The 11,655-nt window shown below is 42.7% G+C and overlaps 2 protein-coding genes across 2 annotated transcripts in view; one reads left to right on the top strand and one right to left on the bottom strand.

The window, feature by feature from the left end:
- bmp8a (bone morphogenetic protein 8a) overlaps positions 1-5,643 on the top strand; it is a gene marked incomplete at both ends in the record, with an annotated part of 13,001 nt that extends 7,358 nt beyond the window's left edge. Inside the window, 5 exons of the mRNA XM_080531630.1 lie at positions 218-366; positions 1,776-1,955; positions 4,686-4,765; positions 5,096-5,206; positions 5,494-5,643. Of these exons, the coding sequence (XP_080387756.1) occupies positions 218-366; positions 1,776-1,955; positions 4,686-4,765; positions 5,096-5,206; positions 5,494-5,643 (670 nt within the window). The remainder of the gene's footprint in view (positions 1-217; positions 367-1,775; positions 1,956-4,685; positions 4,766-5,095; positions 5,207-5,493) is intronic.
- Positions 5,644-6,571: 928 nt separating this feature from the next.
- LOC308157183 (zinc finger protein 706) lies at positions 6,572-8,637 on the bottom strand. Its single transcript, XM_080530686.1, has 4 exons — positions 8,598-8,637; positions 8,097-8,234; positions 7,821-7,932; positions 6,572-7,729 (listed from the first exon to the last, which is right to left on the bottom strand). Exons 2-3 carry the CDS (start codon positions 8,229-8,231, stop codon positions 7,837-7,839), a joined length of 231 nt encoding a protein of 76 aa, XP_080386812.1. The 5' UTR covers positions 8,232-8,234; positions 8,598-8,637; the 3' UTR covers positions 6,572-7,729; positions 7,821-7,836.
- Positions 8,638-11,655: the final 3,018 nt, after the last annotated feature.

Here is an 11,655-nt window from a genome sequence, read left to right as displayed (position 1 = left end):
GAATAACATACAGTGGCTCTCTATACAGTGGCTCTCTATACAGTGGCTCTCTATACAGTGTCTCTCTATACAGTGGCTCTCAGCGTGTTAACTCACTATTGCCTCCACACTCCCTCCCTCTCCTTCTGAACCCTCGTTCCAAGTGACTCTGACAGGAGTGTTCTGATGTGGCCGACTCCTCTCCTCCTCTCCTCCTCTCCTCCTCTCCTCCTCTTAGAGAACCAGAGCTGGTGCTGATGGACATGCAGTCGGTCCCCGCGGGCCAGGAGGGCTGGCTGGCCTTTGATGTGACCTCGGCCAGCAACCGCTGGCTACTGCACCCCCGTAGTAACCTGGGCATCCGGCTCTATGTGGAGACAGAGGAGGGTGAGCTGCCACTCCTAACCACTAGGGGGAACTGTTACACAATGCCATGCTTGTTGTTTCGGATCCTCTCACACATTGTGCTTTATTTTGTCGTGTTGAACTTTTCAACAATTGCTGCCGACTTCTATAAGTAATGATTTCGGGTTGATTACTAGTTAAATCAGGGTTGGTCACTAGTTAAACCAGGGTTGGTCACTAGTTAAACCAGGGTTGGGTCCTGATGCAGTGTGCCCTCATACACTTCCATAAATCCATAGATGGGTCAATGACGTGATGTGTACATTTTGTGTCCGAATGTAATATTTTCTAAAATTAACAATTAATATATATATACATTATGTTAACTAACACTATTTGCTCTCCTTTATTGAATACACAAAGTGTGTATGGTGATTTGTTACAAATTCAGGCACTTTCAGCTCTTTAAAGGGTTGAAAAGTCATTCGGTACAACCGTCCGAACACAAATGCAACCAGCTAATTAATGTGCCATTAAAATATCTAAAATGATATTACAACTATTATATAAACATTCTGGCATGATTTTACAAGGGTTTATAACAATATACTGCAAAATGTTTAAGGATTTTTATGTAGAAATCAAATCCTCAAATCACTTTTGTCACCAAAAACTTATTTCACTAATATCATTCGGAGCAACCAATTTCAAGGCACCATTTTGGATCAAATCAACTGATAATCATCATGTGACAGGATATGATTAAGACCCCTGGAGCAGACCCTCTGAGTGAGAAGAAAAGTAGCCAGCTCTCTCTTAAATGTTTGATAAATTCACTTTTCCGCTCCCTGTTATGAATGTCCCCAAATATCACATAATTCGGTACAACCGCTAAAACACACTGAAAATGTTGAAATATCTTAGAAAGACATATTTAATATGAATTCTTATGTTGCCAAGTTCAAGCTCAAGTTCTCACATAAGTAGCTAAACATGTGCCTGTTTTAACTGTTTACTTGAAGAAAATCATTCGGTACAACCAAAAAATTATCATTCGGTACAACCAGAAATCTTTGGGTGCTAAATATAAAATATATTATTAATGGAAAATGTGTTATACATCATTAAACTTTTTAAACGTTTGCACTTCTGAAAACCTTATCCGTCATTGACCCAGATATAAACAACACTTTTCTCCCATGATTGTGAAAAGATATGTATCATAATTAATCTCTAAAGGTCTGTTATTATGTTTATGTTGTTCGCTCAACATTTGTATTACATTATTGGTTTTTATTACATTATAAATACAAAATGTATTACATTACAACTGGAAGCAGACGTTTTAGCCAGAATACTGCCCCCCCAGTACAATATCTGAAATTTTTCATTTTGTTAACTGGTGGGGTATTTCTCCGACCCAAACCCAAACCATCCTGTCTCTGTCTCAGACCGGTCCCTGTCTGCTGGGTGGGTGGGGCTGGTGGGTCGTAGGGGACCCCGCTCCAAACAGCCCTTCATGGTGACCTTCTTCAGAGCCAGCCAGGCCCCCTGTCGCCCCCCGCGGGCTCTGAGACCCAACCCCCGCAAAAAGAAGACCAAATACGACCTGCCCGTACCCAGTATCCACGGTGAGGGGCACACAACACCAAGACTGGAGTGGCAGCAGGATGGAGTTGTCGGGGGAGAAATATTGATTGATTGATTGATTGATTGTACTTTATTGTCCCCGAGGGGAAATTTGTCTTGGGCATGGTACTTTCATGCTTCAAGTGCAACAGTGACGATACATACAACATACAGTAGACAAAGTAAACAACAGGACAGCAACAAACATTGAGTGACATTGGCAGCAGTTTCCACCTGGACATGGCATCATTTGGTATAAATATATATTGCACATAACCCTTCAAGTGGTGTTTTCGAATATTGCACATGGCCCTTCAAGTGGTGTCTAAGATAAAGTGCAGGTGCTGGTGATCATGTCCTAATCATCGTTTCTGCTTGAGAGAATTGATTAGTTTAATGGAGAATGGGACAAATGATAGTTTTAAGAGCTTATAGTTACATCTTGGCATGCGAAGCCTTCTACCTAGGGGGAGAATTTCGTATTCTGTGGAGAGCGGATGTTGGGGGTCTGCGATTATCTTGTTAGCCTTGTCCAGGACAGCTTTTTCATATAGTTTATTTAGGATCACATAGTCTCTTTCACCTACAATTTTCATAGCTGTTTTGTGAATGCTGACTAGTCTGTTTTTTTGTTGTACAGTTAAGTTGCCAAACCACACAATTATTCCATATCTGATTACACTTTCAACAATGGACTGATAGAAAATTCTCATGATCTGCTTTCTCACCCCATAAAGTCTGAGTCGCCTCAGGTGATAAAGCCTCTGCTGTAGTTTGTTACATAAGCTGTCTAAGTGTGTATTCCAGCAGAGATGGTTGTCTAACTGAATACCTAAGTACTTATAAGAGGGCACCTGGATGATTGTTTGGTCTTTAACGACCACAGGCTCATGGTCAGTTACCTGCCTTGGGTCTAACACAACCTCCTGAGTTTTGGTGGGGTTTAAGATGAGATGGTTGCTGTCGCACCATTTAGTGAATATATTAATCTCATCATGGAGCACCGAGGGGTCTGTATCTTTATCAAGGAGACTTAGAATTGCAGTGTCGTCAGCATATTTTATAATATGGTTGCTTGGGTGGTTACTTTTACAGTCGTTGGTGTATACTGAGAAAAGATATGGAGACAGAACGCAACCTTGGGGGACACCTGTACTGCAGTGTTTAGTCACTGACAGTGTTCCATTGACTTTCACTTGCTGTTCTCTTTCTAACATGAAGGAATGGATCCATTTGATTAAAGTACTATTGACACCCATAATAAATGTGTTATATGTCTAATTCTAAATGAATATTTAGAAATCCGAGTGGATTGTAGTCTCTTCCTAGCCCGTAGACGACAAGGAATGATTGAACTATCCCGTTGACATCTTATGGGGCTTTTCCACTAGAGGGCTGACCCGGGTCAGCCCGGGCTGGCCTGCTTCTTTGGCGCTTTTCCATTTGTCGGCCTGGGTCGGGTCGGGTCGGGTCGGGTCGCTTCTTTAGCTACCCATCGTGAGCAGGAACCATAGGGCCGAATAGTACCTTTTTGCCAGGCTGCGTGTGACGTGTGACGCTGCACACCGTTGATTGGTCAATGGAAATCGTCATCCCATGTTCATAGATTTCTTCGCTAACCGCCATCTTTAAATACCACATTCGCTCTTGGAAAATGTCACTACAGTTTCTGTAATAGCTTATTAATAAAGATTCGAAAAATTATGCTGACCATCGTATTATCTTAGTTTAATGTCATTTCAATGCATCATAGAACTTTTATTTACAACAAGCATTTTATTTACAACAAGCTTTTATTTACAACAAGCATTATTTACAAAAATCGCTATTATGCACCGTCTTTGCCCGTGAATAACACCGGCTATGGAGGTGGTACAAACACAATACTCCTTTGCTAACTTCACCATCGGTATACGGTCATTTTGAGCCCTTAACCACCGCGCTGACACCCCGAGAAGATATGCTTTTAACCGTAAACTCAATGAACCGGGAGTTCACCCGCTGCTGCTCGCAGCACCGCGCCTGCTGGTTTAAACTCCCATTGACAGCGGGGGGAGAGAAACGTTTTACCAGGGAATTCGCTCCGCGCTGTGTCGACCGTGATAGGAGTGTTGTATCGACACCATTCAAATGGTTTTGGATTCCCTGTCCTCTCCCCTATCCGGACACGTTTGAATTGTTCTCCTAACCCACGGTAAATCACAGTTATTAACCCGCAAAGGGCACCGTGTTTGCCCGTGAATAACACGGCACACAATGATACTACAGTTCATAAAGCAGACAAGTGAAGGCAGTGGTTTTAAGGGTTCAAAAAACATGACTTTATTATGTGTACATAGCTTCCTCTCTCTCTTTCTATTTCTCTCCAAAAAACCACCAGTTAATAATATACCACATGCCGAGGAAAAAGTATACGATAGCTTCAAGTTCCTCCATGTTGCTATTGTGGTGGCTGTGTTGTGTCTCGTGAAAATATACGTCACCACCATAGCGCGCTTTTATGACGCGTAACTCCGCCTACTATCGCCTACTCCTCCTACTCATTCCTGGTCTGTTGTGTATGGTGGAAAACCAGAACTGTTCAAAAGCGTGCCGAAGCGTGCCGACCCGAACCGAGCCGAACCGAGCCGGACCGATAGTGGAAAAGCGCCATTATAGTAGTCATGTTGTTATCTGGGTGTAGTGGGCCACTCTATTTTCAGCTAATAGACTGCACCGCTTTTCCCTTTCAGACCACAGCCACGCCACCAGCGGGCGCCAGGCGTGTAAGAAACATGAGCTGTACGTCAGCTTCAGTGACCTGGGGTGGAAGGTGAGCTTCGGTTTGGTTTCACTCCTGCAATATAAACTCCTCAAAAGAAGTTCGGAAATGAAGAATATTGCAGGGGATTTTGGCACATTCTTTTGGGCCGCTACCCACACGTTTAGCTGTGTTGCTCATTCCACGAATGCATGATCCTTACAAGTTGTACCTCGTTGTAAAGGTGACTAATCAGGCTTTCCAACGATACAATTAGTATTATTAAAGGGAAGGAATTAATCGACCGAAGAGGTGACCAAGTCACATGACCAAGCCCATGTTACGGATGTGGGAAAAGTCCTTGTTGTCATTGTCATCTGATGTGTTCTGTCTCCCCACTAGGACTGGGTGTTGGCTCCGACAGGCTACTCTGCCTTCTACTGTGATGGAGAATGTCTGTACCCCCTGGGCTCCTGTATGAACGCCACCAACCATGCCATGATCCAGCTAGTGGTCCGTATGCACAGAGCATCAATGTTAGAGACTGTTCCCCTACCCTAACCAGCATCAATGTTAGAGAGATTGTTCCTTAATTTCCCCTTGCAAACAGACATTGTTCATATAACTTTGAGATTGATAGAAATCTGTGAGCTATTGCTTTGATCTGATCAGATCCATCTAAGCGCTATACAAATCAAAAGTTATTATTATTATTATCTTCTCCAATTCATTTTAAGAAGGCGAGGAGAGATGGTGAGTGTGTGCGTGTGTGAAGAAGTGTTTGTTTTCTGCCATTGCAGGTTCATCTCCTGAAGCCAGATGAGGTTCCTAAAGCGTGCTGCGCTCCCACCAAGCTCAGTCCCATCTCTGTCCTGTTCTACGACGACAACAACAACGTCATACTCAAGAAGCATCGCAACATGGTGGTGAAGACCTGCGGGTGCCTCTGACACTAGCGCTGCGTCCTGCACACGTGCGAGGTGTCGCGGTGAAAAACAGATCTCTCTACCGCTATAATCGGTTTGTGTGTCCATCAAAAAGGCTATGCGTGCGTCTCGGCTGTCAAGCACGTCAACGGACCCTCTGTCTCTATTTCAGAGGCACTGTGGCGTTGTCTCGTTGTGCCGTATGATGGGATCATATCGGGACGGCCTCTGTAGCTCGTGGCACGTTTACGCACGTGACAGAGTAGATAAGGACGCGGTGCCACCTATAAGACCTGCCTGTGACACTCATGCTACTGTAGCCTACCTGTTTAAGCTATTTCACACCATGAGACCATATTCCAAATGTTTTTTACCATCACTTTTTCCCCAAAATATATAAACTGGGTAACTTAATTAAGTCATTTAGTGCCAACGGTGAATAAAGTCACCCATAATTGTCAACGTTCTAGAGTGCCACAGGGTGACATTATTCACCAAGAATGCATAAATGATGATGCTTCATTTTGGAGCCAATCAAAGTATTGTGCCTTAGGTAAATACCACATAAAACACTTGGCACTCTAGGTGGTGAGTGTTTCGGAAATCTTTGGCAATTAGTGAGTTAAGCTATAGTTGATGGCAACTATCTTGTAAGATGTTGATTAAGAATATGGCCCAATCAAATATTTGGAGGTGGAGTGTGATAAAATAAAATAAAAATAAAGTAGATTTATAAACAACAGCCATTGTATCCCCTGTACATCTGATAATGGACTGACAAAACTCCCTACTTCCTTCATGTAACCATTCATATCTATTTCAGAACCTGGGCTATATCATCCTTCGCTGTAATACCAAGTATGAAATCTAAAGCTGTTAAGTATAATCAACTACTCATCCATTTTGTTGTCCATATTTCTGTGTATAAAGAATGACTTATTCAACCCAATAATGAACGACCATGTTGTATTTATTTAACTATGAATAACCACAGTTGTTTTAGATTATTTCAATTATACTTTTAACCCGTACATGTTTAGAAACAATGATAAAATCGTTTATTTACATTGGTCTCATACAGTCCTCATCAACAGCACCAAGACCATCTTACATCCGTCTTGACATGGGACTCCAGATAATCTTGGTGCTACAAAGTTGTTGGGGAAACTCCACCCAGATTTCTAGGGAGGGGGGTGTCTAGTATTTCAGCGTCATAATTCCTGTTAAAGATCTCTAAAAACACCAACATGTACAGCTATATCTCGCATATATAATAATAGAAAAAGAAATGTGTCTGAGAGGTTGAAAAACAGAAGCCGATGCCAGAGTCTGACAGCACCACCTGGTCAGTCGCATAGCGTTGACACATGTCACCCACACCACCAGGAACTATTCCCTCATATAGTTTAACTTTACTTTAGAATGGATCAACTGGGCAGAGGAATGATTTCAATATATAACTCAATTTATTTGAAATGGTAAAATGCAACAAAGGTAACAACAATGTGGATCAAACATTACACATTTTTCTTGTTCCTTATGCAAGCATACAAAGACCAAAACACAACATAGTATCAGTCCATGGGGCTACTTCCTTCCTTCAGACAGTTCTCCATTCTCACCTTGAAATGATCTAGAGCATGTGCTGTCTGAGGGGTGGGGGGGAATATACAAAACATGTTGCAGGAGAAAAGTAGGCAGACATCATTACACAGGTTAGCCAGGTAGCAAAAAACAGCAACACGACAACACTTTTTCAAAGTGTCATTGAACATGAAGTGTTCCATCAAGCACACGTGAAGGAAGCAGTCTAGGGAAAACCAGGTGTCTGTAGAGAAGTTTCAGAGGAGTCTGGGTGATCTGGAGCCATGATAGTGAGGGGGGGGGGTCTACCTCAGTGTGGAAAATAAGATGGTGAGAAAGATGTTTTCTGATGTTACCCAAAATAAAGATGGAGATGAGGTGCTGGTGCGCTTTTGCCCCCTTTTAGATAATTGTTACACCCCCCCCCCCCCCTAATCCATGTCCAATAGCGCTGGGGGGTCCCAGTGTTTGTCCTTCAACGTCATTCAGTCGTAGTTTCAGCATTCAAATGATGGTCATTGAGTGTCTGTGGATCGTAACATAAAAGATAATTTATTAAAAAAATATTATAATGATCACAGCAAATCCACATTCACGTTACAGCCAATGCATCTTACCCCAGTGGTAGGTCACTTAAGCCTGCACATCCACCAGCTCTGCAGGCATTGGGGACTTGGGATGCTTGCTCTCAAAGTGCTGCTTAAATGTCTTCGGGTCAGGCATCTGCGTCTAAGATGGGAGAGTTGGGAGAATACAGGACGTTTACAACCTACTTCAATTTCGTTGGCAGAAGCAATGTACAATGCAAACATCCTAGAAGCGCACCATATCTCCCAATTCATGAGAACCTGCCACGAAACACACAGGCACATCCGGTCTCGATCTCGACTCACCCGACAGACGGGGCAGGAGTGGACCAGGGCAGCCTTGGCCGTGGTCTTCTGGTCGGGGGCTCCTGCCTTCTTCTTGTCTGCTGCCTTCTTGGCGTTCTTCTGTTGGGACTGGATCTTCTGCTGCCCGCGAGCCATGGCCTACATAGGACAACAAGCCGAGACAGCAATTATTCTCCTCTTAGCTCTGTCTTACTGACGCCAAAACCAAGACACAATTCGTAACCTGTTGTCAAACCCATCGGTGTTTATATCCTCGTCGCCCTCCTCGGAAAGTAACCCAATCTAGACAAAAACAGGAAAAGCCAAGGCGCGGCCAACAGCTAGCTAGCGGCTAGCCTTCGCCCGGTTCCACATGTCTTTTAACTTAGTTAAACACCAACTACACCAACAGTAGCTAGCTAATAACAAAACGAGGATATGTATAATCATACAACGATTGCCCAAGGTGAAAGTATATGTGCCATTCGATATGATAAATGATGTATGTTGTTGCTAGCCTACCTTGACGTACAGTCCCTCTGAGGTCTTCTCGTGGCTAATCACTTCTAACGCAAGAGGAAGTGACATAAATACTTGTTGGACCCAAACCAAACGTGGAACTGTTGAAAACAGCAACAGCGCCCCCTCCTGGTGTTGAACTCCTGAAAACAGCGCCCCCACCTGGTGTTGCACATCGCAAGTCAAGTCTGTCAACTGTAGTTACATAGAACGCTTTTTCGCCATGATCTTCTGGGAAGAGCTGTAAAGACTGGTTGATTCACATGTTATTGTCACTATATAGTCGGATCTTGCTAATCTCTAAACTAGCCTAACCTGAACATTGAATAGACCTACGAGGTATCAGATAGGGACCTATCCACTTTAATCATAGGCCCATCCATCCTTAGGTCCATCAGCCTGCATAGCCTTATAATAATAATAATAATAATAATAACAACAACAATAATTATAATAATTATTACTGATGCTCTAGTTGTGGCATGCAAATTCATAGCATTTTTGGTCAGCAACTTTTTGAGCTATTTGACCAAAGCCAGGAAAATAATAATAATAAGTAAACCACCAATAACAATACTGTTCCTAAGAGGCAAAGGAAAATATATTAAAATTGAGATAAATAATTCTATACATTCAAGGTAAGAAAAAAAAGAAAAGATTTAGGAGAATAGCACTTTGTGTTTGTGTGTGTGTGTGTGTGTGTGTGTGTGTGTGTGTGTGTGTGTGTGTGTGTGTGTGTGTGTGTGTGTTATTAAGCAGTCTCAATGCCTGAGGAAAAAAGCTGTCCTTCAGTGTTGGTGGTGTTCTTAGGCTCTTGTACATCCTGCCCGAGGGTAGCAGGGAGAACAGGCTGGTGGGGGGGGGGGGGGGGGGCGTGCTGGGTCCTTGATGACCTTCAGGGACTTCCTGAGGCACTACTGGTTGTATAGATCCTGCAGGCTGGGCAGCTCACCTCCAGTGATGTGCTGGGCCGTACACACCACCATTTACAGTCCTTGCTGGTGCAGCTGCATACCAGGGGCTGACGCAGCTCGTCAGGAGCCTCTCTGGTGCCGCGGTAGAAGTCTCTGAGGATTTGAGGCCTCAGGCCAAATTTCTTGAGGCCATACAAGCGATGTTGGGATGATTGTGGCTGGTCCATGTCAGGTCTTCATGAATGTTTACCCCTAGGTATTTGAATTTGTCCACTGTCTCCACCTCTGAGTCGTTGATGGCGATTGGGGTGTGCGTGCGCCCCCCCACCCCCCACCCCCCACCTGTAATCCACAATGACCTCCTTGGTCTTGAGGATGTTCAGGGAGAGGCGGCTGTCCTTCCATCACTGCTCCAATGCGCTCACCTCTTCCTGTAGGCCATCTCATCGCCGTGGGAGATCAGCCCCAAAACTGCTGTGTTGCAAACTGCACAATGATATTTGAGGCTTGTGTCGCCACACACAGTTGGCTATGATGAATCGGTAGCTATCAAGCAATGAGATCACATGATTAAGACCATTCAATGAAGAGCATTGTTTTGGTCAAAGCAAAGCACTTCCTAAAATATGGAACCTGGCTTTAGGACATGTATACATTTGCTACTATTAGTAAACATATAATATTTACATTTTCTGTGTGGAAAAAGAGGACAGCAAAGTGCTTTAATAAATAAGCTCTTTATTTTATTGTCACAGTTATTGTATCATCATATATAAGATGCTCAGCCTTTTCACCTATTTATGGAAGCTCATGATGCCATTCAAAACAATAATCATAAACAAGGATCCCCAAATAAGGACTCTGCAAACTACAGCTCATGATCCCACGTGCATTTATTGATGACGCTACAACCTTTAGGTCTTCCTCAGATCTATAATTCAGGAACCTTAAATTAATGTTCCAATACACAATGTTGTTTTGTAACTGGCATTTACTGCAGAAAAACTCAATATACATAATATCATTATCATATAATTTTCATTATGGAATCATGATTGCAGTATCTATCCAATGGTTACAATATCAAGTGCTTCTGGGTCATTTAAATAATAAATGTACACATATGAGTGCATTTGGAGACCCATCATAATTGGAAAAGGTTTCTCTACCCTAGAACAGCCATGGGTGGGGTCATTTGACCCTGTGAGTAAAACCGTTTTTATATCTTTGCACTCTGATCAAATTTCAGGACCGTCCTTTCATGACTTTTCCTAGATATGTGCGTTCTACCACCCAGTATCCTTACATTTTCTAAATCACATCAGGATAAGCTAGTATGAAGCTATTTGGCAGTTTTTCTGTGTAGGAGGCTGGCTAATTTACAAGGCGGCCAACTAGTGGCCATTGTGTATAAATAGCAGCTTTCCATTGTAAAGAATATGGCCCCCGAGGCGGCTCTTATAGGAGGTAAAAAAGGCACGACTGTTCTAGTGTTAAAAGGCAAACGGGGTCCTGCACATATAACTACATCACATAATCATATTAATATCAAAATATAAGATGTATTAATGCAATGGTTAGAAACATAGTAGATTTTAGTAATCATGAGGAAATTCAGTACATAGTCTTTGCATGCATTAATGTGATCACAAGTATAAGAACATTCCAGATCAGAGAATTCAAATTAATTTCCTTACTTAACAATTCATGTTACAATGCATACATAATTTTCAGGATTTCTACTGCATCTCAGCAATATATTTTTTGTTGCCATGACTAAATATTTATTGACAGATCCTCAATGACCTTAATGACCTTACAGTGTAGCCACCAATTCCACCATGCAAATGAAAACAGTTCTAGTCCGGGTTGGATAAGAACCCACGCCACACTGTCCTTGCATGTTGTAGAAAAATTCAAAGGTTTATTGTCCATAATCAAAAGTAATCCAATGAATCCAATGAAACGAAAGGTAATAAAACAGACGGTAAGGTATGAGATTAAAGAAAAGCGTCAATGTGGTCAAAATAATGTTTTTCCAAACTAACCTGTTTCCCCTTGGCCCAGGTGCAACTAATGGTGCTTTTCCACTACAGGGCCAGCCCGGGTCAGCCCGGTTTATTATCCTTTTTCCACTGCCAAAAGTA

This window comes from Nansenia antarctica (assembly GCF_963989245.1).
Source record: "Nansenia antarctica genome assembly, chromosome: 5".
NCBI classification, from domain to species: domain Eukaryota; kingdom Metazoa; phylum Chordata; class Actinopteri; order Argentiniformes; family Microstomatidae; genus Nansenia; species Nansenia antarctica.
This window is presented reverse-complemented; position numbering and strand designations above follow the sequence as displayed.

Excerpts from the sequence above, each read along its gene's own strand:
- LOC308157183 (XM_080530686.1), bottom strand. The coding sequence starts at position 8,231 with ATGGCTCGCGGGCAGCAGAAGATCCAGTCCCAACAGAAGAACGCCAAG. Across the intron at positions 7,933-8,096 it reads ACTCCTGCCCCGTCTGTCGG|ACGCAGATGCCTGACCCGAA; the intron begins GTGAGTCGAGAT and ends CTCCCATCTTAG.